The 26047-nt window shown below is 51.9% G+C and overlaps 2 protein-coding genes across 5 annotated transcripts in view; one reads left to right on the plus strand and one right to left on the minus strand.

Moving 5' to 3' along the window:
• Positions 1-17594, plus strand: part of COLQ (collagen like tail subunit of asymmetric acetylcholinesterase) — a 65674-nt gene extending 48080 nt beyond the window's left edge. For all 3 annotated transcript variants that reach the window (XM_060149575.1, XM_060149577.1, XM_060149576.1), the window contains 7 exons: positions 115-195; positions 5030-5135; positions 11099-11238; positions 12455-12574; positions 12915-13035; positions 14392-14494; positions 16139-17594. In XM_060149575.1, coding sequence (XP_060005558.1) covers positions 115-195; positions 5030-5135; positions 11099-11238; positions 12455-12574; positions 12915-13035; positions 14392-14494; positions 16139-16208 — 741 coding nt within the window. In that variant the 3' untranslated portion in view covers positions 16209-17594. The remainder of the gene's footprint in view (positions 1-114; positions 196-5029; positions 5136-11098; positions 11239-12454; positions 12575-12914; positions 13036-14391; positions 14495-16138) is intronic.
• EAF1 (ELL associated factor 1) overlaps positions 1-26047 on the minus strand; it is a 49038-nt gene that overhangs the window by 12062 nt on the left and 10929 nt on the right. The window contains exon 6 of one of the 2 annotated variants that reach the window (XM_060149580.1): positions 22496-25772. The exons of the other annotated variant lie outside the window; for it this stretch is intronic. Coding sequence (XP_060005563.1) covers positions 25726-25772 — 47 coding nt within the window. The 3' untranslated portion in view covers positions 22496-25725. Of the gene's footprint in view, positions 1-22495; positions 25773-26047 lie in introns of those variants that run through there. 2 annotated transcript variants of the gene reach the window in all.

Raw genomic sequence — 26047 nt, forward strand, 5'->3', positions numbered from 1 at the left:
GAAAAGACTGGGAGTGAGCAAGGAGAGGCCCCGTGGCCGGAGATTGGATCGACCTGGAGCTGAGATTGCTCCTTGTTTCCTCGTTCCTCTCTTGCTTCTCTTGCTTCTTTCCAGGGTGAAATGGGACCAAAGGGCGAGCCCGGGATAGCAGGCCACCGGGGGCCCACAGGAAGACCAGGAAAACGAGGCAAGCAGGTATGGATCCCAGGGCTCACCGGACCTCCTGAGCTGGGGTGCGGGTGTAGAGAGGTGGGCAGGGCGGGGCGGACAGGTCAGGGACGTTGCGGGGACACAGTCTCCAGCATCCTCTGGGCTGGGGGGCAGTAGCAGCACCCCTTCCGGGGCGCCTGGGCTCTCCACCGAGGCGGGAGTGCGAGGTGGATGGGGTAGGATGCCCGTCCAGCTGTGTCAAGGCTAGAGGCAGGAGTGGGTCTTCGGTTCATAAGAACAGGTCTGTCTTATCCAAGTTAACTGGGAGTGGAAATCAGGTCTGCTCGTTCGCCCAGAAAACCTGCTTTTTGCCTCAGTGCCCCAGACGCAGATGGAGTTCTGGAATCAGCCCAGATATTTCCCTGCTGTTCAAGGATCTGCTGGGTCTCAACAATAGGGTGCTTTCTCCTTACTCAAGATCCCCATTTGTAAATGACCCCTTTATTGGCACTATTCAGGGTTTAGGGAAAGTTTTCATTCTGAATTCCCCTGGTCAGCAGGCTCTTGTGTCAAACCATGTGATGTGAGCTGTCCCCAGGGCCTCAGAGAACCTCTCCCTTTGCTCGAATGAGACATGTGTGACCCCTACTCTTTTGTTTGCCAGTCTGTTGGCTTTTTACCTCCTTTCCCATTATACATGTAATATATGATCATCACAGAAAACAGAAAATTCAGAAAACTAGGAAGGAAATCATCTAAAGACCTAACACCCAGGTACAACCATGTTACCATGTATGTATACTTCCTTCCAGTATTATTGCTTCCGTGGACTTTCTAGTCGTTTGTTCCTTTTACATCCGATATATACTTATTGTATCCTAAATTTTTAACTTAAAAATCACAACACACACATTTTAACTTGTTACTGCATTCATTAAGCACTCTTACTCTTAAACATTTTTTTAAATCTCTGCATCGATTTTGGTAAATAAGTAACCAGAGTAGATAGCTTGGACAAGAGAAGCCTAACCAAATTATAAATAATGCCGAGAAGTGAACGTGTTTGGGCACATTTCCATTCTTTCCTTAGGCTAGATCTGTGGCTTTCAGACTCTGGCTTCCATCAGAATCATCTTGGGGGCCGATTAAATACAGATTCCCTGCCCCTGGTGCACTGGTGGTGGTCCCAAGTGTGCCTCTCCTCTTCCCCAATGTCGAGACCTTACTTCCCAAAGACTCTGACACAACTGGGGCTGCAGCATGGGTTGTTGTTGTTTTTAAAGCCCCACATGAGTCTAATGTGCACCGGGATTCAGAACCACGGTAACACTACAAAGCCAATTCTGGTCTTTTCGAAATGAACTTAGGAAAGACATAGACTCCAACCTGATGAATCAGCTTCCATGATGACTTTTTTTTTTTTTTTTTGCAGTACGCAGGCCTCTCACTGTTGTGGCCTCTCCCCTTGTGGAGCACAGGCTCCGGACGCGCAGGCCCAGCAGCCATGGCTCACGGGCCCAGCCGCTCCGCGGCATGTGGGATCCTTCTGGACCGGGGCACGAACCCGTGTCCCCTGCATCGGCAGGCGGACTCTCAACCACTGTGCCACCAGGGAAGCCCCCATGATGACTTTTGAAGTCACTATGTTCAAGTTTAATTTTTAAAGATTTACAGTTGGTGGCATGGCCATGGGTGGCTTCACAATGATGCCACAGATACTAATTTCCTAAAAACTAGGCTCAGAAAAAGAAGAAAAAATCTTTTCAAAAAAATCGTTTTCTCCACTACTGCTGCATTCCATCCAGAATGTGTTATGCTTGGGGTTTGAGAAGCCGGTTGGCTTCTGTCATCTAGTTCTTTCCTTGGTCAGTGTTTGTCTTGTCCTGGTTAGGGCCGAAGCCAAGGCTCTTTCTTGACCCTGTTGAGAATGATTTCATTGGAGCAATTTTAAAAACGACACCAGAAACACATCTGGGAGCTCAGAGAAGTTAGGGAAATGAGCTCATCTTCCTCCAGAGACATTACAGACACCCGAGTGTGCTCCAGCCTAGACTGGACTCGTCAGCCTTGGGAGCGCACCATGATACTTTCTTTTGTCATGAATTAATTGCCTAGTAGAGTCTTACATACAGAGTGTTTGTTGAGCCATGATGCTAAGAGTCTCTGGAGGTTATGGAAAGTCAACCCAAATCCTGGAATCAGAAATCTGGAAGGGGATCCAGGAGTAAGAACTGCAGATCCAGAAGGACTTTAGAGACCACCAACCCAATTCCCTGCATGTAGTCACCAGAAAACCGGGGGCCAGGGAAGTGGCCTGACCACCCAGGACCCCCAGCCAAGCCAGCTTCCAAGCAGGGTTAGAACCTGGAGATCTGAGACCAGCTTCTCCACAGCAATCTTCACATCACCCTCCTGCTTCAGGCCTGGCCTCCGGGCAGACCCAGGACAGCAGCTCTTGACTTTATCACACAAATCTTCAGTCACGGAGACACAACTCCTTGACAGGAATCACCAGACTTGGTGGCAGTAAAGGAATAAAGAATGCTTTTCAGGCTTCCCTGGTGGCGCAGTGATTGAGAGTCCGCCTGCCGATGCAGGGGACACAGGTTCGTGCCCTGGTCCGGGAAGATCCCACGTGCCGCGGAGCGGCTGGGCCCGTGAGCCATGGCCGCTGAGCCTGCGCGTCCGGAGCCTGTGCTCCACAACGGGAGAGGCCACAACAGTGAGAGGCTTGCGTACCGCAAAAAAAAAAAAAAGAATGCTTTTCCTGGAAAGCGCTGCTCAGTGAGTCCCGCTCACAGGGACGAGGCTGTTCTGAATAGATGACTGAGCAGCAGAATATCTGATTACCGCTGAGGTCAGAACAAGGAGCATTCCCAGCTCCTTCAAGCTGTGGCACTTCCTGTGCTCAGAGCCAGCTGATGTGGCTGTTAGAAGAGCAAGCCTGTGGCTATATTAAGACGGTGTGACTTCCTTTGCCATCTGGGACCCATCTTGGTTGCCCCACGGAATGCTAAGGCAAGGCTTAAAACTCCCTCCATGAGGGTGGAACTGGAGACAAACTCTGACCTCACGATCCCGCATTAAGTGTTTAAGAACTCCTTGGACATTGCCGAGAGAGCCCCCAGGGCCATGTTGACAAGGCGGCAGGTCACACATCACATGGTGGTGAAAGGCGTGCCCGGCCTGCCTGTTCCCCAGGCTTGGCGAAGGTTATGTTTCATTAGGTGGGCGAGGTAGCCACAGCACAAGGGTATGAAGGGGACCAGGCCAAAGCCATCAGGCATCAGTCACTGTCCTGGTCGGGCCCCAGGCACGAGTGGACAGTTAGCAAATGGCTTAGGGGAAGGATCTACAGGTGTGCCATCCTTGGTTTCTGGGGTCATTCCTAAGGGCAGCTCTGGGGGGAGATGTGTGCTCTTAACCCTCCCAGAGCAGACAGCAAAGAGGACATGCTGTGTGGAAAGACTATACCTGCAGGTGTGCCTTTCGTTAAGAATCAGGACTTTTCTAACTGTGGGAAAAAGATGAAACCGAGCCAGTTGCTATGATAATCAGCTTGGCCCACAAAGCCCTTGATTCTGCGCAAACCACTTTTTTACCTTTGAGATCTCTGTTAGCCTCACAGCAAGCCTGTGCAGGTGTATATTGCCTGGCCCCATTTCACAGATGAGAAAACTGAGGCACAGAGCAACAACATGAGTTACCCAGGGTCTCATGGCCAAGATGAAAACCTAGATCTCTCGACCTAGAGCCAACAAACTACATCCGCTTTGTGTGTTCAGCTTCTCCTCCTTCCCCATTTGGTCTGGGGAAAGGAGGTGAACAAAACAGATTCTGGCCTGCAGGGAGCTTCTGTCTCCTGGAGAGACACAGAGGAAATGACCACACGAACAATGGTAGTTATGATCAGGGATAAAGGCCGTGAAGGAAAAGGGCCCATGATAGGGAGAACTGACTTGGTCAGGCAAGGTCAAGGAAGACTTTGCCGCAACTGTATTTTAGCTGGGAGCTGAAGGATGGAAGGGAGTTAGCTAGGCAGAAGGGTGGGAAGAGGGGTTCGGGGCCGAGAGAAGAGTCTGGAGAAGGGAAAGAAAAGGCATGGTGCTGTTGAAGACCAAGAACGCCAAAAGCCTGGGACACGCGTGGAAAGCCTGGCCGTGCAGGGCTGCAGAGGCTCCAGTAAGGAGCTGGGTCTTTATCCTGAGAGCAGCAAGAGGCCACGGGGTGGGAACAGCTCTTGTGCTGAGACAGAAATTGTCCTGATGAGCAGGCAGAGCCTGATGCCAGGTGACTGGCCTAAATCCCTGCTCTTTCCTGAGCCTTTCTTTCCTCACCTGCCCAGTGAGGAGTGTGGTTTGGATTGGTTCCTATGTGTCTAGGACAGAGCAAGAAGTGATGTCTGTAGAAAACAAACTGACTGTTACCCGAGGGGAGAGGGGTGGGGGAGGGGCATATTAGGGGTATGGGATTAACAGGACACACTACTATACATAAAATAGATAAGCAGCGAGGATTTACCGTGTAGCACAGGGAGCTATACTCAATATTTTTTAATGACCTATAATGGAACATAATCTCCAAGAAAACCCCACCAAATCACTACGATGTACACCTGAAACTAACACAATATTGTAAATCGACTATACTTCATTTTTTTTTTAAAAGTAATGTCTATAAACATGCATCCATCACTGTCTCAAATGTCACTTGCCCTGAGGTTTTTAGGAGCTTGCTGGTCCCTCTGGGACCTCTGGGACTGCATCCTTCCCCTGGTACTTGCTCCAAAGTGCAAGGTGGTCCCTAATTTAGAGATGAATGGGGGAGGAGGTTTGCCATGTCCTGCTCTTATAACGGGCTCTGCCTTTCTCTCTGTCAGGGGCAGAAGGGAGATAGTGGAGTTATGGGCCCACCAGGCAAACCTGGGCCTTCTGGTCAACCTGGCCGTCCGGGCGCCCCAGGACCCCCGGGTCCCCCGTCTGCAGGTAAGAGCTACACTGCTTCACCTGATCCACGCTGTTGCCCTCCTGGCCAGCCTCCCAGAGAGCACAGGGAGATGTCAGCAGAGGCCTGCCTTGTGTTCTGAGTTGGAAAATGCCTGAAGCATTTCAATATATTTCTAATTTATCCACAATTAGACCCATTCAAATTTTACACGAGAGAGATAAACACTATTCTGGCTTTGTTTTGGGATTTGGGAGAACAAATAGAGGAGTGAAAAAGAAAAAAAAATCACATTGGTGATGTCATTTACACTTTAAGTGAAAAATAACAGGGAAGTATTGCATCAACTAACACCCTTTTCTAGAAGAACGTTTCATGGCTCCAAGCAATGCTCTTAAACCTAGAAGTAAAGAAGACATTGCAAATTTTTCTGTCTTACACAGTGTTGTAAAAGAGTCCTTACAGATGTGCATCGAATATAGAAAGAAATCACTATAAAGGAATAAAGGTCTACCATTGAAGAGGGTACAGGTACACTGCTACCTTGTTTTACCTTGCTTAATTTGAGGAGCTAAGCCTCTTATTTAGTTTGTCAGCTCAGAGGAAGGCCTTCATAGCACATCATCTATATAAGCACAGCAGCTCTAGGTCCAAGAATACTGTTTACTGACTGTGCAAGATCCTTTGTCCTCAGTTATACGAAAGGAATCAAAATTTTTATTCTAATTCTTTTCTTAAGAAAATGAAGGCATTTAAAAATCCCAAAGTGCACTTTTCCCCACTGTGGGGAAGTGTTTACAACCACATCATGGGAAGGTCAAGAAATGTCATTTTGTTAATCCTTAAAACCAAATGAAAACTGGCTCTGAGACTCCAACCTGCTAGGATGCCAGGGAAATTCAGTCTCAGGCATTAATGGGGTTCTCTCCACTTCTTCAACTGCCACAGAACCGTGGGGCAAAGATCCTGGGGAGTTATGGCAGATAAACATCACGGGAGGTGACCAGCCCTTGATCTGCCCCATTCACCTCTGAAATGCCTGTTGCTCAAGGCCACACGGTCAGACACGTGACCACCTTCCTCACGCCAGGCTTGGCTATCAGATCATCTCCAAGCCTGAGAATCCTGCTCCCCAAGGCTCAACCTTCCCAGGAAGGCCCCACAGCCATCCCTCCTGAGACCTTGGCTCTCCTCCAGGATTTGGGGGTCCCCATGCTCCCATATCTGGGGTGATCCTTCCCTTTCTGTCCTCCAGCCCCTCCCTCCTCACACTCCTCATACAGCACCGCCCCCTTAGGAGCTTTTCTCTTTTGAGAACAGAAGGCAGAAGTCTTCAAACAGTACCTGTTTCTCAGCAAGAGCAAGAAAGCACAAAGTCTTGCCACCTCCTTGAAGTCAGGAACGAAAAAATAATGGAAGAACAAACATCAATTACTGTGACGAGTTATCCTGCCACCCTTATTTCTAACTGTTAGGGGAGCTGAATTGAGATGCACCTCAGGCCCTGTGTCCATGCCCAGACCCTGTTTCCCTGCATTGAATCGATGATCTGGATGAAGGTTCTTCCAGCCAGTCCTTATCCTCCTCGGTTCGGACGCATAACGTTCCACTTGAGCCCATGACCCTGAGCTGCCGACCCCAGAGGCTGGGAACGTGGCCTGAAGCCCGGGTTTTGCCTTTGGAAGGGATGCTCTTGACCCTTGGGGGTATTTAGGAGCTCACAAAACTGAGGAATAGCCAGGAGGCGTGCGGTTGGCGGGGTGTCCTCAGCAAACTAAGACCTTACTGGTCTCACTGTGTGTATCTGACTTGAATCCCGTTTCCCTCCTAGGGCCTGGGGTGGGGTGAGAAGGGCAGGGCCTGGAGACCCTCAGCAGCTCCCTCAGATGCCCGCTTTTTGTGTTGCCAGCCCCATCCCTGTAGCAGGGCCAACGTAATCCTATTTTCTCTCCTTGGTCCTCTGACACCTTGTCTTTCAGCCTGGTATGCCCACCCCCTTCTCTCTCTACCACCCCATCCTCTGCCGGATCCCAGCCTCAGTGCCCTCTGCCCTCCAGTGGACTCTGCTGTCTGTTGAGCTGGAGCATATTCCTACAGTCCCTCTGGGTCCACGTGGCCTGAAATAGTGTTCCCGTCATCCTCTGGTCCAGGAGTCCCCAACCCCCAGACCTGTTAGCAGCCAGGCTGCAGAGCAGGAGGTGAGTGGCGAGCTAGTGAAGCCTCATCTGCCGCTCGCCATCGCTCGCATTACCGCCTGGAGCATCCCCCTCCCCCTACCCCTACCCGCCGGGTCCGTGGAAAAATTGTCTTCCAGGAAACCGGTCCCTGGTGCCCAAAACGTTGGGGACTGCTGCTCTGGTCTACCCCACCAACTCCTCTCCTTCCTTCAAAGCACTCTCTTCAATAAGGCCTTCTTGGTCCCTAACGGGATGAGTCTCCTTCCCTTGGGCCCCAGTCCCACGTTGCATCTGCTATGGCCCCTCCACTGTTAACTGTTTTCTGAGGATGTGTTTCCTCTTCCTTCTAGATGGCAGGTCCTTGAGGTAGGGTCTTGGCCAAGTCAGCTTTGCATCCGCATGGCGCCGGGCAGGTGGGGTGCGTGGGGCTGGCCCCTGCAGGTGCTCACACACCTGGTCTACTTTGACTCTCGGGCTGTCCCACCTGGATTATTGCGTGGCAGCCAAGCAGGATGCGGGCCAGCTCTTTGACTGATGTCCCCTCCCTGTGCCTTCCTTTGGGTCATTTCCCCTCTGGGGAACCTCCCAGAGTGAGGCTGCTGAAGAAAATGGGGCAAGAATTCTGCTCTTTAGAAATGGTTTTGGGGGGATGGGTAGAGAAGGAGGGGGAGGAATTTAAAAGAGACCTTCCTGTGCCCAGGACCAGCTGGGTCATCCTCAGGAGTTGGAACAGGCCTCCATAGCGATTTCTGAGACTACCTTTGAGAGCCTGATGAAGTTCCACTCTCAGGAAAAAAATGTGTCTACCTACACCCAGGATTCTGCTCACTGCTTCCCAGAGCTCCAGACGCCCTGCCCCCGATCCATCTTGGGATATCTTCAGGCTCTGTGGACCCCAGGTTAAACTGCCTGGTCTGGTCCATCCTTTTCTTTATAGATGAGAACTTTGAGCCTCAGAGATCACAGAGATTCCCCAAGGTCACAGAGCCGACTGGTGGCCACTCCTGGTCCAGAATTGGCCTGTGACTCCTGGTCCCGAGACCCTCCCACGTAGCCATGCAGCTTCTGCAGGGGTAGAGTGGGATGGGGGTGACATGGAGACGACTCCATGGTTCCTCTGCCTTCTCCCAGGTTACCCCTCGGACCTGCTCCCACTGCAGTGGCCAGTGGAGATGGGAGGCTCCCTGAGCAAAGATGCAGAGCTGGGTCCTCCGGCTGCCGGGGATGGGGGAGAGGCTGCCCGCTGGACAAGCTCCGAGGGGCTGAGTTGGGGAAGTTTGGGTTGCTGTGCCCTTCAGTGCAGCCTGGCAGGAAGCAGGCAGGGGTAATGGATGCCCTTGGACAGCTGGGAGGAAGCGGCAGGGAAATGATGGCGGGGGGGAGGGGGGCAGGAAGCAGGCTCCTTGCCACCTCCTGTCTTCCTATCTGGAGGCCACCTCTGCTTCTGGTGCCTGGTGTTGGGGGGCGGGACGGTTCTGGGGAGACGGAGGGGGCAGGAGCTTCTCATTACCCGAGTTAACCAAGAAAGAGGGCCTGGGGACGGGGGAGGGAACCACAGTAAAATGCCTTTAGGATGTAATTTGCAATAACCAAATTACAAATTTGGCTGAGTCCTTCCTGACCCCAGACAGGGCATAAGTGAATCATTGTGGTACCTGGGAATTGCCAGCTTCCTGCGAGCATCAGTATTCCTGGACATGTGTCTTTTGAATGGCATAGTGTTAAGTCAAACATGAACTCAAATCTCAGCCTCACCACTAATTAGCTGGATAATGGGACAAACTCCTGAGCCTCTCTGAGGCTGTGGTTCTGGAGGAGAAGTTGGCGGTCACAGAGCCTGCTGGAAGGCGGCTCCCATGCTCTCCCATCCTTGGTTAACTCCCCAGAACATTCCTGAGCTTGTGGGGTCTCTGTCCCTCCAAGCATGAGACTGGCATTCCTCCCAGATTGTATTTGTATTTCTTGTTAGAACGAGCGACCATAACTTGGTGTAAGATGCTGGCAAGCCTACCTTCCCGGCCGGCTGGCAGCATCCCCATCTTGGACACATCTGTCCACCGGCTCAGGAAGGCTCAGGGTGTGGGCATTCCTGCTGGGGTCTCCTCCTCCAGTTGCAGCTGCTTCCTCGGGGTTCTGACCAGACCTCTCCCCCCGGGGTCATTTTTTTCCCCACCCTTGTGGGATCTGCAAACCATGTCCCCAATTGCTGACTGCCCTCGATACAGTAAAACAACCTGAAACCAATGACTGGCTGATCTCCAAGCTCCCCCTTATTTTCCCAGCAGGAGGGGTACTTACTTATTTCTGTTTTCAGTGCCCATCTTTTCCTCTCTTTCTTCTCTCCCTGTTGGTGGCTCTGGCTCTAGCACTTTTCTGCCAGCTGGAATGGGACCTCTAGTCTTTTCTGAAGACCTTCCCTTTCCAGTTAGTCTGCATTCATTCATTCAGTTATCAAACATGTACTGTGCCCCTACTTTGTGCCACGCCCTGATGAGTGCAAACAGGCATCCACCTGCCTTTGTGGAGCTGACATTCTCCTGGGGGAGATCCAGCTGGCCTGGATAATCTCACAGTGAATAGAATCACAGAGATAAGTGCCAGGAAGAAAAGGCCTGGGGAACTAAGAAACTGTACTCAGTGTGAACAGGACGGAGTGTGAGGATTCAGAAAGGCTTCCCTGAGGAAGTGATGTAGGAACCCAGATCAGGAGTGAGCCAGGAGGTGCCTGGGAAGGGAGGGATGGTGGGTGAAGAGGAAGATAGTCTGGTGGGGGGTTTTGTGCAAAGACCATTTCCCGAGACCAACGGCTGTCAACCTCGGTGCTCACTTGTGAGAGCTTTGAAAAGCACGGATGCCTGTGCTCCATTCTCAGCAGTCCTGATGGAATCGGTCTAGAGTGTGGCCTGGGCATCAGGGCCTTTACAAGTCAAGGTGAGAACTACTACCCTAGTAGGCCTCCTGCCTTTCAAGGAGTGAATTTCCTAATCATATCTTTTCCGGACACTTTTCTCAGAATCAGGTAAGAACAAATAGGCTGAGCGTTTTCAAACATTCCATTTCTTCCAGAAGAAATCAAAGAAACCCACATTCAGAAATCCCTTTGTTAAATTCCTATATATAAGAACAAAATAAAACGAGTAAAAAAATGATGAAAGTTATCAGCCAGCAATGCACTCATCAGGAAGACATCCCCATTAATGATGGTCTAAATATAAATAGGGATTGTTTCCCTCCTACAACAAAGAAGTCCAGAGGAGGACCGTGGCTGGCTTTAGTTCAGCCTCTAGGTCTCGCTCTCAGGGCCCCAGGCCCCATGAGGCCCTGGTCTTCCCTGCGATCTGGCTTCTCTTCTCACACTTGTTACTTCATTGTTGCAGCACAGCTGCTGCAGCACCAGATATCTTGTCTGTCTTCCAGACAGGAAGAAGGAGGAAGCTGTGTCTCCCTCCAGCTATGCTTCTCCCTTATCAGGATAGGCTTCCCCAGACACTCACCCTTCTCCCACCACGGATCTTACATTGGCTGACACTGTGGCACACAGTCACCTCCAGGAGCGAGGGTGTCTGGGAAGTAGAATGCCCATCTGTCTGGTCTCCAAAGTATAGAGAGAGGGAAGGGAGGAAGAGGGTTGGGGAAGGTGTTGCCACACCCAGTGTGGTTAAGGGACCCACACCTTGAACCAGAAATGTCTCTTTGGACCTCTCCTCCAGGCCTCCCTGAAGTCCACACTGTGGACTTCAAACTTCTGTCATGAAGGTTGCTGACACCTCCCTGGGCTGTTTGGTTTTCTCTTCCTTTGCTAGTAACAGCAGTCTGTTGCTTCCTAGGACACCTTGTAATGGGACCCAAAGGGGAAAGAGGATTTCCTGGGCCTCCAGGAAGATGTCTTTGTGGCCCTCCCATGAATGTGAATAACCCTTCCTACGGGGAGTCTGCGTATGGGCCCAGTTCCCCACGAGTTCCTGTGGTAAGGCTCTTCTGGGCGGAATCTGGGGTGGTCATCCCTCAGGACTCTTCACGTAATTGGTGCTCCCCGGGCTTTGTAAAAGCCTTTTAGTAAAACTTATTTCCTCCGTTATACTGGGCACAAGCTCGTTACAGGAAATTGGAAAATAAGGGAAAATCAAAAGAAGAAAACCAAGGTTGTGGGTCTATTTTGGAGTATTTTCTTTGTCTTTTTTTTTGTGTGTGTGGCTGTCCCGTACGTCTTGCAGGATCTTAGTTCCCCGACCAGGGATTGAACCCAGGCCTTGGCAGTGAGAGCGCAGAGTCCTAACCACCGGACTGCCAGGGAATTCCCTTCTTTGTCTTTTCTAAGAAAAAAAAAAAAATTTTAGAAAATTTCAAATAAATACAAAAGCAGAACAAATAGCGTAAGGAACCTCTTTGTACTCTTTACCCAAGTTCAACAATTATCAACTCCCGGCTAATCTTGTTTCCTTTTTACACTTACTCAGGACAGCCTACCTACCTTAGATTATTTTAAAGTAAACCCGGACATCAATTCATAATTTGAATGGGTAGGTAATACTCTGTCCATCACGTGGCTGTGCTGTGATTTACTTAACCAGAGCCCAGTTGTCAGATAGGTATCAGGTGCTCCCAAGCTTTTCCCTGATATAAATAACACTGTAATGAACACTTTGAGTATAGGATTTTTGTTAAGAATCATTTCCAGTTGTTGAATTACTTGATTAGATGACATCACCTTTTTATTTATGTCTTTGTAACATTTTTTAAAAAATATTTATTTATTTGGCCGTGTCGGGTCTTATTTGCGGCACGCGGGATCTTCGTTGCGGTGCGCAGGCTTAGTTGCCCCACGGCACATGGGATTCTAGTTCCCCAAACAGTGATCCAACGTGCGTCCCCTGCCTTGGAAGGCAGATTCTTAACCACTGGACCACCAGGGAAGTCCCCAAGTCTTTGTAACATTTTAAATGTTATAAATTTTAAACCATGGTAGATATTTTTATTTCAAACTCAGACATTAGGAACTGGATCGGGAAGGTGTGGGAATCAAGACATTGGTCACCACTTCAGGAGGGATGCAGGCGTGTAATAGCAAACCGCCCTTCCCACTGATCACCAGCCCAAGGTCAGGGATTGTTTCCTCCTCTGGCTCTTCCCCCGCCCTCCGTAGAAGTGTTTCCTGGAATCCTCACCAATGTTTCCTCCGGCAGATATTTGTGGTCAACAACCAGGAGGAGCTTGAGAGATTGAACACCCAACATGCCATTGCCTTCCGCAGAGACCAGAGGTCTCTGTACTTCAAGGACAGCCTTGGCTGGCTCCCCATCCAGGTACGGGGCGCTCAGCACACACCCCATCAGCAGAGGGACGCATCTCCAAAGGAAGGAGAGGCCTGGCGCAGAGCTTTCCATAGAAGTCTGAGTGCCCTCCCTCAGCCCGCCTCTGAGAGCTCGCCATGCCCTGGCTCCCCACGTGGAGCTCTTCCTCTGGGCCAAGGCTCCAGACAGGCTCCCAGCCCCACACAGTCTTCCTGCCAACCACAGAGCTCTGGCTACAGGGGAGGCGTGCCCTTCCCCCACTGCCCTGCCCCCGCCCAGACCCTCTGTCCCCGGTGCCTGGCTACCTGTCCCGCCGTACCAGTAACCGTGCGTGCTGTGTTTCTCTGGCCAGCTGACGCCTTTCTACCCTGTGGACTACCCCGTAGACCACCGCGGCTCCTGCGGGGACGGGGTCCTGCAGCCGGGGGAGGAGTGTGATGACGGGAACGGCGATGTGGGTGACGACTGCATCCGTGAGTGGCCCCAGCTTGAACCGCTGCCGGGTGGGGTCAGGCCAAGCCCTGGACACCAGCTGTGCTGGTTTGGGACAGTTCTAGAGCCAGAGCTGGGCTGCTGGGGGGACGACCCTCCCCACTCAGGCCAAACGTGAGCCCTCCCACCGTCCAAGCATGGCGATGGGGTTGCTGTCAAGGATCTTGGCCCCAGAGAAGCCACCGGGCCCTCCCTTTCTTTTGAATCCTACTTCTTGGCAAAACCCACGTTCTAATCCAAGTTCTTATCAAAAGATAAAGGTGATGCAGGGCTGAGAGGCAGACGGGAGAAGACAAGAATCTGACTCAGGACTCACTTTTAGCAGACAGAGTCCTCATAGCAGAGCTCTGTTTGGGGGACTGGGTGGCTGGGCTACCTTCAGGCTTATGGATGCTACCGGGACAGGCAGGCAGCATAGGGCTGAAGCGTCGTTTTTCTTTTTTTTAAAAAAATCAAGTGACAAAAGCAGGAGGTGAGGTGGAAAGCATGAGCTTTAGATTCAGATAGAGTTTGGACGCAGGCTCTGGAAGCCACTGAGTCACCCTCAGGCTCAGAGAGGAGGCTACACGGTGAGTGGGGTGATGGAGGGCCTCACTTTCCCCAACTGAAAATGGGTACGACCGCACCGAACGCTCAAGCCTTTAGATTCTGTGAGATTCTGTGAGCTGACGTGCGCATGGATTGTCTGGGTGCCATGAAGGCTCGACATCCCTTCACTGCGTTATTTTTAAAGTCCTGCTATGAGAAGCCAGGGCTGGGGACGTGTAGGTGCAAAGGTGGGTTCCTCGCCAGCAAGGAGCTCAGAGGAGGATGAGAGTGCGCAGGGGCAGGCGCAGGATGAAGTGTCTGGTTCTCTCCGTGTAGCTGCACTTCCCGCGACAGTTCCTGGGCAGTGATTCCTAGGATGCTGGCTCTGCCTGGAGTCCCCCTGCCCCTCGTGGAGATGACACAGCAGGAAGGAACTAATAGCTAGTCTCAAAGCCCTATAAAAATGAGGATGGGTTCATACTCCTGGCCCCTCCCCTGCTGTGAGAACAGAGACCCCGTGGAAGACGGTCTGGCTCCCGAGGGACACAGGAAGCTCCCTGCAGACAGACAAGCGCCACCAAGGCTGTGACGTGCCTGTCTCCCTACCCTCACCTCACGGGAACCCCCCGTGGTGGTCCTGCGACAGAAACAGTGTCCTCCCGTGGGATTGGGGTCTGAAGCTTTGTGGACATCCCTGCGGGAGGGTTCAGGCTCTGTGGGATGGGGGGGCTCCTTCAGGCCACATGGTCCTGCCAGGCTGTCCCCCACCCCGCCCCCCTCTCAGGGCTTCACCTCCTGTGTCCCCTCAGGCTGTCGCCGGGCCTACTGTGGAGATGGTCACCGGCACAGGGGCGTAGAGGACTGTGACGGCTCTGACTTCGGCCACCTGACCTGCGAGACCTATCTCCCCGGGTAGGGACCACCTCGCGGGCTGTGACCACACCCCGGCCTCCCTCCCTCCTGCCTACTCCTCTCTCCTTCACAAATATTCCTGAATGCCTCTGTGTTCCTGGGGCTTTCTGGACTCTGAGGTATGGTGACATGGAACACATGCATGGTCCCTGCTCTCGCAGGGGGACAGTGCTAAACACTGAAACCCACATGCCACTCAGAGCAGTCGCCCGCCCCCAGCTCCGCCTGGGCCCGCAGCTCCGTCGCTCCCATGACCACACTGGTCTCCTGGGAGTGGGCCTGCCTGGGAGGGGGGGCCGGTGGAGGGGGGAGGTGTCTGGGCATTTCAGAGAATCTAAGCATCTGTAACCTGAATTCTCTGGAACCACCAGGCTGGCCTGTGGGTACACGTGAGATCCCACCAGCCTTAGTATCTAACTTTGGTGGCTCCGAAGTCCTCCCAGAAAACCCCAGGAATGGAGTCTTCCCTTCAAGCACCCCCTGCAGTTGTTTCTGAGACCCCTCAGTGGGTGTTCACGTGGCTCAGTATCCTGAGTGTCCTGGCCTCCACGAGGACATCTCCCAAGCCCGCTGAGGGCCTCTGCCCTGTGAGGCATGATCCCATGCCCAGAATGGGCTCTCCTGGGCTCTGTTCCCCCAGTGCTCACAGGACCAGAGTTGCGTAGTTTGTAGGGAAGGTAGGGAGGCCGCTCCTCTTCCAGTCCACATCCTGCTTCTCCCTTGGCCCCAGAGTGGATCCCTGGTTCCTCAGGAGTCCATCTGTCCAGCCGTTCCCTCCAGCCCCACCTCCTCTGTAGGCTTGGACCCAGGACCCAAGGCCTGTCTCTCTCCTCCAAGGAGGTCGCCTCAATGCCTACCCCCAAACGCAGGGCAACAAATCAAACCGGGCTGGGGGAGCTCAGACCCCAAACTCCAAGCACTGTAGGCTGGGCCATAACTCCACTGCATCTGTGTGTCTGTGTTCACTGCCCCTCCCTGAAGTAGGGAGGCTCCTGCCAGGCCCCTGCCAAAGAGTTGACGGAAGGACACCGCTGAGTATAGACAGTCGGACCTGGGGTACAGGGACACGTGGGGCCCAGGGCTTACCCCGCCGCTTTCTGTGGTTACTCTTTAGTCCCGAGAAGCCTCAGGGGATGCTTGCGAATGTGGGCGTGGTGTATCAATACAACACAGCCTCGGAATTAGCGCTTGGGCTTACAGACGTGTAGGCTGTGCTCTCCAATGTGGTAGCCCCCGGCCACACGTAGCTATTTAAATAAAGTTAAATATCTGATTCTTCATTCACACTAACCTTATTTCAAGAGTTCAATAGCCACATATGGCCAGTGGGTGCCACAGAAATAGTGCAGTGTGGTCTACTGGACAGCGCTGGAGAAAGGGCCGATTCACTCTGAGAGGCTGCGTTCAGAGCCAGGCTACCTACAAACCCCTTTCCCCCAGATCCCTCAGATGGACTCAAGGGGAGAAGCCCCAGAGGCCTGGACTCAGCTGCCCCAAGCCCCTCACCTTGGAGCCTCGCCCTTAGGAGGGTAGCAGTAGGGCAGCTCTCAGATGAGGTTTGACCAGAGTCGCGAGAGGAGGCCTTTGAGAACATGGCTGTGTCCTTGGGGCTCCTGCCCACTGCCCCGTGTCTGCCCCCCTCAGGTCGTATGGAGACCTGCGGTGCACCCCGTACTGCTACATCGACTCTACGCCCTGTCGCTACTTCACCTGAGGGCCGCCGGGAGGAGGCGGCTGCACCCACGGAACTGGCAGCAGCTTCTCCACCCTCGGCAGACTGACCTCGCCCTGTCCTGGTCCGGTTTCCACCACCTTCATGCAACAGAAACAAGGACAAACTCTTGCTGCTAAGATGTGCTTTTAATGCAGTCCGACTGGAAGAACCTAGGACCACTGCATCCTGTCTTAACCCCGAGTACCGGGCCTCCTCCACACGCCCATCGCGACCCTCCGGCCAGACCGACGGCCTGCGGGGCCCTCCCTTCCGAATATCGTGGACTTGGCTTTGCACTGTTAGGCACACAGACTGTTGGAGATTGCTCCCGTCCGCTGGGGGCATCTGGGGCGCAGGCCTCTCGTCTCCTCTGACCTCTGGAAACGTGGGCATTCTCACCTGGCAGCTGGCCGGGGCTCCCCGGGCCTGGGAACCACAGAGCAGGGAAGTGGACCTGTTCTTTGGGGGTGGCCCCCAGATCTGGGCCCAACTAGGGAGCCCCCCACCCCGCAGCTAACCACAGCCCAGCGCGGCCTCGTGTGGATGCGGCTTCCCCAGGCAGAGCCCCAACTGTGAATAAGTACCGAGACCACCGCCAAACCCTGGGGTGCTGGGGTGTTTACCGTGTAGACGAAAGCAGAGCAGTGGCCTTCTTTTCGACGTTTCCCGAAGGGGCTGCTCTCGGGGCCTCCCCATCCCCGGTACCACCCTGACCTCCTGGCTCTGCGCACTTGGACCTCCGTCCTGTGAATGTCCCACGTGTCCATTTCTCCTTCAGGACATTGGCTAGCAGGCCGGCCACTGGTGTTTCCTGAGTCCTTTGGAAACTGCCGCCTGATTTCCCGTCTGGGCCCCACGATTGAGTACATGCTCCGGGCAGAGACGGCATCTGTCCTGGGCACCAGCTCCTGGCTGCCTGCTGACTCCCGTGAGCCCTGTGACCTCCCTCCCTGTCTTCGTGGTGCATAGTCTTGTCCTCGTGTGCGTGCGCCCGAGCCCCCGTTTCTACAGGATCGTTAGCCCTGCGTGTCTGTGAGCTGCCTTTCATCACCATATTTCCTGAGTGAGGCTTAGCTTTGTTTGGGAAAGACGTCTTCCCCACGGCAGACCTCAGGTGGGATTTGCCCATTTGCTACCAGATGGAGGGACACTCCTGGGCCTGTGTACAAGGCCTGTGTCTTGGGCACTTGGCATTGTGCTGGTGGCCAGTCGTGGGCGAATCAGCCCCGGGGTGGGTGGACACATGGGTCAGTCTGGCTCCCTCCGCCTCTACTGCAAGTCCCGGGCTGATGTTCCATGGCCCACGTCTGTCCCATGTGAAGCCACCACCTTCATCCTGGCATCTCCGGATGGGAAATCAAGAAATAAAGGCGGTGTTCCTCCCTACTGTGGCTCTCTCTTCCCTGGGGGTTTGGGGCTGGTGTCCCAGAACTGCTGGATGGGATAAGGGCTCTGAAATCCAGTCTGCTTCCAGACTCGACAGAGGGTTCTAGAATGGGAAGCAGTCCTGCTCCCTCAGGGACGAGGGAGGAAACTGAGGTCCAAGGTCACCAAGCCGGGTCTTGCTCACTCCCAGCCTTGCTTTATGATCTTGCATAGGACAGAGTGGAAGTCCAGTACTGCCCTTGGACCTGGCCAAGAGTGGCCCAGTCCTGGGTCCCACTCCTTGGAGGGCACTACTCTGGCCTTCCTCTGGCCATGACCCTCCCCACGGGGCCACGGTGACACTTGCACACCCCATGCTGCAGGCCCCAGGAAACCCTAACTCTCCACCCGAGTGGTCCTGAGCCTGCTTCTGGGGCCACACAGCCCTCTCTCCGCGCCTGTCCTCCTGACTGTGGCTCGCATACACCTGTAAGCGTGAGGGGTGGCCAGGGACAAGCTGTTTTGCAGGGGTGGTAGATGGAGCTTGGAGACACAGGCCGCACATCCTGGCGTGAGACGGGCCAGGGGCAGGGAGGCCCGCTCTCCTGGTGCTGCCACAGAAAACTTTGAGGAATCTAAAAATTCCAGTCTTCACGAAAGTGTAAGCAGAACCTATTTAATGCGTAACAGTTTGTCAGTTTGATCCTAACGTGAATACTCAGACATTTCGTGTGGGAGCCACATCTGTGCTCTTGTCCCTGGACCCTGCAGTATTAGAGGGGGGCCGCCTCCAGCTATTTCTAGGGAGTGTTCTGAAAGGCTCAGGAAATGAAAGGATTCAAGGTCACATGTGTTGAGAACATATATAGTAATAGTCATCTCCCCCTTCAGCATTCTGAAATGAAAAGATGAAAGATCGGGGAAGGTGGACCCGTGCCTCCCCTGAAACATTAATTCCGCGGCGTAGGGAGCAGCTTTGCCAGGAGCACGGACACCTGTCAGCAGGCCAGGCAGCCGCAGAAACACCTCCTGGGATCATCTGCTGGTGGGAGGCCCCTTACCCGTTCATACTTGGTTCATCACTTCCCACAGCCTCAGTTTCCTCACCTGAGAGACTTGAGACAGAGGTTGAATTTTCCAACTCTAACCGCTGGTGAGTGTGGATTCTGCCCTCCAGCTGTGACGGGGTATGTCCTTGGAGGGGTGATGGATTCCGTTGGCTACTCTCAAGCTGTCACGTGGCATGGCTGAGAATATGACAGGGCCTTCAGATATTGTCACCAAAGGAGGCAGTGTCAGTCCAGATGCTTTTGTTGGCAAGTAGCAGAAAATCCAACTTAAGTATGATATAAACCACAGGGTAGAATTTATTGGCTCATGTAACTCATAAGTTCCAGGAGTGGAGTGGCCATCAGGCAAGGTTCAATCAAGGCTTCCACTCCATTTCTCGGCTTGATTTAGCCTCTCAGCTCTTTGCATCTCTCCTGTTAATTCAGTCCTTAGGGTGGTCACAAGCTGACTACTACAGTTTCAGGCTAACATCTGGACCTTGTAACGTCCACAGGGAGAACATCTATTCCAGTGGCTCTCAAGAAGTTTTTTCCCCCCCAGGAGTCCCCAGCAAATCTTGCCTTAAGCCTTGTTGGCATGTTTTGGGTCACATGCCCATTCGTGAACCGGTTCCTGTTGTCAGAACGCTGCCTGCTGATCAGATCACAGCTAGGTTCCTGAACCCAGGGTGGCAAAGGTTTTAAGATTGCCCTTAGCGCACCCCCTGGGGATTCGCCAGAAGCATATAGGCTGTGCGGGGAAGGGGTGGCTGCTGGACCGGATATACTGGGGAGCAGGAATGGGGCAAATGTGACAAACTTGTAAGCTAAGTAAGGTCTCTGAAGGGAACTTGGTAACTGAGATATAGGAACCAGTGCCTGGGAAGATGGTAGGACAAAGTTTCTGAGCGTCTTGGGGCAGACACATGGGTCCATCCATCACCCTAATAGGTAGGGGTGTGGAGGGCACATATGGGTCAAATTGCTTAAGATTCTCCAAACCTCATTATAATCAGTGGGCCAGCTTACACCCCAGTGGCTGCTTTACTTGGGTTGTCTGCCCCAGCCCTCCTGTAGTGGAGTGAACCAATTTAAATTTTCAACGAAACGCAGATCTTCCATTTGTGTGGTAGCAATGGGCTCACACACAGCTCGAGGTCCCTGGCGATGCACCAAGGAGATTATTATACTAGAGCAGCCCAGTTACCACCATGGGCACAGAGGGTCCAGGGTGTGGGCTGGTCCCCCACCCGCATATTCATTCTTGACCATTCTGGGAGGGGTGCAAACCACACGAGAGTGATGAGTTAAGGATTCCCCATCCCACCTCATCCAACCCGCCTGCCCAAGAAACAGAGCAAGAGGACTCACACTGCCTGTGTCAGAGGGGCATTCTCTCTTGTGGCTCATTTGAGGTCCTTTCAGCCCCAGGCGGCGGACTTTTAGACAAGTCTCCGAGAAACCTCACCAAAGGAAGGAAGCAGCTATTTCCCCTGCCCTCTCTTCCCCCTGCCCCACTCCCTTCACAGGAAGGTAAAGGGGCCCACGTCACAGTGAACTTCTGCCCCCAGTAACTTCTTCAAAGGCAACGATGAATTTTGTCTTTGATGTTCCAACCCATACACAGAACCACACTCCATGGGTGCCCCACCCCAAGTCACCCTCATCCAACACCTACCTAGATGGGAAGTTCAAGGCAGTCATCGTGGTCATGGGTCATCACTTGAGACTCACCAAGGGTGCTGTGTCCTGGAGCAGCGGTTCTCAAGCTTTAGGGTTCATCAGAATGACCCGAAGGGCTTGTCATTCTGACTCAGCAGGTCTGGGGTGGGGCCTGAAAATCTGGGTTTCTAACAAGGTCTCAGGGGATGCTGATGCTGCTAGACCAGGGACCTAAGGGCCTGCCCTGGGGAGATGTCTCATCTGAGAACTGCAGAAGACTAGGCAAAAAACACAGGGAAGACAGTTGGGGACTTCGGGTGGGTGGCTTTTTTATACTCATCATTAAAGCCGGGGGGAGGTCTATGTCCCTTCCTCTTGAATCTAGGTGAGCTTTTGACCAATAGAACACTGCGGTGGTGATGCCTGTGCCTTCTGGGCTAGGTCATAAAAGGCCACGCAGCTTTTCAGAACACCTGTCCTAGGGGGAGGCAGCCAGCGCGTAAGATGGCCTCCATGAGATGGCCTTGCTACAGAGGCCATGTATGGCCCCAAATGAACCTGCTTCCAGCCACCCACCATGCGCCAGACATGTGAGTGAGGCCAGCTTGGACTCGCCACGCCTGCCCATCTGCCAACTGAGTGACTCAGTTGAAGCACAAGAAGCAGGATTGCCCAGCCAAGCTCTGTCCTAATTCTTAACCAAAAGATTCCATCAGATCAAATGGTGGTTGTTTTAAGCCACTAAGTTTCGGGGCAGTTTGTCGTTTAGCAATAGGTAACTAGAGTGGTGCTTTGGGTTGGAAAGGGTAGGTTAGCAAACTACACGCAGTGTACAGAGTGAAGTGCCCGCCTACAGGAGCCATTGGCTTGGGCTTGGCGCCCTCTGCAGGAACCACAAACACAAAGCTGTCTTCCTTACCTCTTCCGGACTTTTATCCCTCTGGCCAGGAGAAAAGCCAGAGAGCCCTGAGGGGCCTTAGTGATCATGCAGCCCAGGGTTCTCAACCAAGGTGGAGACATGGGGTCCATGGAGGCAGCAGATTGATTGCAGTAACTGCCCCAATTCCCACACCTCCCGGGATCCAAAGAACTTTGCCACTCATCACATCGACTGCTGGAGTGTATCTGCCCACCAGCCCCTTGATTCTGAACTTGGCCCTGTGACTTGCTTTGGCCAATGAGATGTCAGCAATTGTGACAGGGGTAGTCTCCTCTCATCTAGCTCCTCAGCTTCTGCTGTGACAACATGCCCAGGCCAGGCTGCTGAGGATGAGAGACATGGAGTCCACCTGAGCTGCCCTAGCTGTGAGGGCTGAGGTCATCCTAGACCAGCTAAACCTGTCAAATCCCAGGCACAGGAAGGAGCCCAGTCAAGACCAGAACTGTCCAGCCACGTCCAGCCTAAATTGCAGAATAAACGCTTATTCTGTTAAGCTTCAAGCTTTGGGATGGTTTGTTACACACTGTTGTGGTGGCAATAGTTACCTGAGGATCAACAGTCCCTTATGATGGACATGCACCACCACTTCCCCACTGAGAGTCCTGGCTCAAGTCTCCCATTTCCACCGGAAGACAAGGGAGCCGGGTATAGGATAAGCAGCAGAGGATTCCGGGCCTAGTTCTCTGAACACGTAATTGTCTTCAATCCAAATCTACTGAGCACCCAATAGGTAAAAGACGCCACAGAGAATTTAAAAGAACATGGTCACTTCCCACGTAGGGATTTACAGCTATCCGGGCGCCAAGACCACAAGATAGGTGTAGGCGTCGCTGTATCCAAGGTGCGGAGGGCAAGCAGGAGCCAGGACCATTTCCAGACTGTGAGTGTCGACTGGGGGTCAGAGGTGTACACGTGTCCTTCTGTGCAGCGTGGCATTCCAGGTGGAAGGACTCTAGCGAGCTAAAATGACTAGGATACATGTCTAGGGATAACCCTGCATGGTTCCCAGACCCAAAGCTAAAAGCCTGCCTTTCCAGACCCAGTAAAAAGGCCTCAGGTGCCATGTGCCTTGCTAAAGCCACCCTTTAGTTTTGAACTTCACACCTTTTAAAACTGAAGTGTACATCCTAACGATCATAAACACCAAATTAAAAGGGAATCAATTTAGGTAATTAGGCTTAAGCACAAAGGATTCTTAAAAGAACCCTACATTTTTCACTGATTCCTAGATTGATTTCTAGTAAGAAAATAAAACCCACCAAGACATGAAGTGTATTGCTGACCTTCATTTTTTACTTAAATATAGTGATCTTTTAAGAGAATAAACCAAAAACACTTTACAGCAAATACTTTACATAAATATAAACGTGCATGTCTACCTCATAATCAAGCAAAATAAACTTTCAGGCACATGATTTTAATAATCATTAAAGAATGAGACAATGAACCCAAGACAAAGATAACAGAAGCAACAAAAAGACATTTCATAACGCTTCAATTGGTCTTGTCATCCAGCCTACTGGTTAAGGCCTGAGTTTCATGAATCCTACCTTCCTCGCCAAATGGAAATATTCAATTTGGCTGTACCCAATGTATATCCACATAACAGACGGTTACTCTCTCAAAATAATGTAATAAATACATCACACGCACACACACACCGCACCACACCCTACTTAACCAGCCTCTCAAATAGGGAAGTAATAAGGATTTTGGAATTTTCAAGTTTTCCCACCACTGAAGCACATACATATTAATACCACACATAGAAAAATATGACTCTGCTACAGAAATGAGTGGCATCATGAGAAACCTCTAGCTTGTTAAGTTTCCCCAAATCACGTTTTTACTGTGGCTTGCTTGCCATGGCTCCTCAGGTGCTTTGGACTTAAGTCTTCACACCTCGCCGTTCGAACCACAGCGCGGCAGACGTTACACAGAACAAAGAAAAGGCAATTTTAACAACTCAGTTAGAGACTTCAAAACCACGAAAATCAGCATGGATAGCTTCCAGCTGTCTCCAAACACCTGGAATGTTTCCTCTACGTCTGCCCTCTGTGCTCCACTGGCTGGTTCTCTGCTCCCTTCCCACCAGGCTGGGAGCATCTACAGGTCTGTTCCTGGGCATCCTCCAGGGAACAGAGATGACCACGACGGTGCCTGCTTTGAAGGAGTTCACACCAACCAGAGCTCGAGCAAGAGGAAGGTCCGAGTGTGCACACAGTACTCCAGCTGGTGAAACCAACAGAGGAGGAGTCCATGAAGGGGGCACCCACAGAGACCCCTGAGTGGGGCTGGTGGAGGGGAGAGTGACAAGGCACGGAGGCAGGAAGAACAAGTCCAGTTTGGCTGGCAGGAGGGCACTCGTGAGAAGTAGTTTACGAGGCCAGATTCTTCACTTCCAAAAAGAAAAGATTCCTTACTCTGCTGGGTAAAGCTTGAGGGCTTGGGGAGGGAACCTCCAAAAGCTTTTGTGCAGAGAACAAAACGGGAGCTGTGCTAGCAGATGTTACCACTGTGCAGGGCTGGGCAGGATGGATGCCGGGGAGAGGGTCTGAGCTCAGCGAGCCTAACTCGCCAAGCCCACTGCCACCTGCAAGCACTTCCTATAGAAACAAACATCTTGACCCGACAGGCCCCAAACCGCAGTTTTGTCTACATATATCAAGACTCTAGGAGGGAAAAAAAAAAGAGAGAGGCTTAAATAGGTATTTATAGTTCAAGTTCCTGGAACCTGCCCCAGCGAGCAAGTTAAGAGCAGTGAAACAATTCTCACATCCAGTAGCAATTCAAGTCTCCCAACCATGACCTTTTGGCTTCCCTGAGCTTTCATTACCAAGGAATTAAAATGTAATGATCAATTCATTATAAGTAAGTTCCTACATGCCATGAAATCCACTGAAGTCTCCTAACAGGCTGAGAACCCAGCACAGGGCACTGGCGTGGACCCCTGAGTGGCACCTGGCAGAGTGGCGTGAGCGTGCTACCAGGCCCCCTTCTCCAGCTCACTGGAGTCACTGTGCGGGTCTAAAAGGTGACTCTGCAAGGCTCAGCTCTAAGCCCCCACCATGGATCATCTAATTTCTTTCTAGGTCCAGACTGCTTCCCTCCACTAGCTGGGGAGGGAGAGGCCACCTCGAGGAAGAAAAATCACTCTTAATATTCTTTATACCACTGAACCAAAGGAGACAGAAATTTCTCAGGACACAGTCATTCTAATTAGAGAAATGGGCTACTCCATACTAATTATGGGACGACTTATCACACATTTGCTGCATACAGAACATTTACTAGTCACCAGTTTCCTGCAACAACAGATTCATCTGGAAACTGCACAGTGCAGACGGCAACCTGTGACTTTCTTCTAGCTGCATATAATAAATACAAATCAGTCTGGGAGTCAGGCACAAACAGTGGTACAAAAGCATGAACAGAAAAACCTTATCAAAACATGTGCTCGTTTCACACTGCACGACTCCTATCCAGATTCTGGTCTGGAAACCGGCTGCCAGCTCATTTGCTCAAAGAGGCTTCTTCACCTCACCTCTCTACCATTCCTAGTGCCCCACTGAAACCTACTGAAAGAAACACACTCATTATGGATCCACATGGAACTAAAAGCCTCAATTTAATCGAGTCACATGCATCAGCACAGCGGCTGCTGGTTTAATCTGCTCCCCTAGCCTCATGTACTTAGGGACTGTTTGGATCTAAACTGGAGCTAGAAGTAGCCAACACTTCTTCCTTTTGGAATCCAATAAAAGCTCCAATGCACAACTGTTAAGTCCCATGTGTACTTAACTAGAATCTCTGGTTCTAGTAAGTGAGATTCAGGGTTGGGAGCAGTGGGAAAAGCCCGGACTGGGGGCAAGACACTAGCCCTAAACCAGCACTGCACAGACGAGGGGCTGAGCCAGCAGAGCTCCGAGGTCCCCCCAGCTGACCCTCTCGGACTCCATCCTGAAGTCCGTTTCTACACAGGCTTCTCAGGCTGGGTCAGACAGAACTTCCTCACCACTTTGTGTCAATAATTGAAAGTGGTTTAAACATGCATCTATGCTGCAGTTTGAGGTTTCCCTCCCTGCCCACCCCTCAAAGACTGTGTTTCATTTCACTGGTGCAGACCATTTGGCCAAGCTGGTGGCTGCTGAGGTTTACAACTGGATCACTGGCTAGGTGAAGAAATGGCCTTTGAGTAACCTAAACCAGGGCACATTTGTCTGTTTTTCGTTAACAGTGTTAACCAAATAAGAGATATAATTCTGTTAGTTCTGCTATAGATCTACTTAAAACTTTGAAACATGACATTGTTCAAAAATTACACAAGAAAATCACCCATCACCGCTATGTTAAAGACATGCACATCTGAGCGCTCCAGAGCCTCCAACTCCTCCTACAGTCACTGATCCCCACGTTTTCCTCTCGGCGTGGACTCCACGCTAAAGCAGCCCAGTCTCGCAGCAGATCTGTGCACAAAAAGTTGATTTCAAAAGGTCCGGCTCTAGTCATCACTGTCACTGCCAGACTCACTCAACTGCAAGTCATTTCCTATAAAGAGAAAACAAAATCAAACCCAAAGTACCCAATTTAAAAATGACTTCCCCACGGTTCTTTGGTTGACTGCCTGGGCTCTCACACTACAGTAAAACCAGGCCAGTTCCATTTAATTAGGGAGGAAAACCGATTTGGCTCAGTGACAGAACTGGTGCAGTCAACGTTTTAAAGGAATTGCTATTTTTGGTATCTGCAAAGCACAGCAATACTGCTCTCTGGGATAAAACAGGGGAGGGATAGGCTAGACATACGTGTATCAATAAATGACA

Source organism: Lagenorhynchus albirostris, chromosome 5, assembly GCF_949774975.1.
Source record: "Lagenorhynchus albirostris chromosome 5, mLagAlb1.1, whole genome shotgun sequence".
NCBI classification, from domain to species: Eukaryota; Metazoa; Chordata; class Mammalia; order Artiodactyla; family Delphinidae; genus Lagenorhynchus; species Lagenorhynchus albirostris.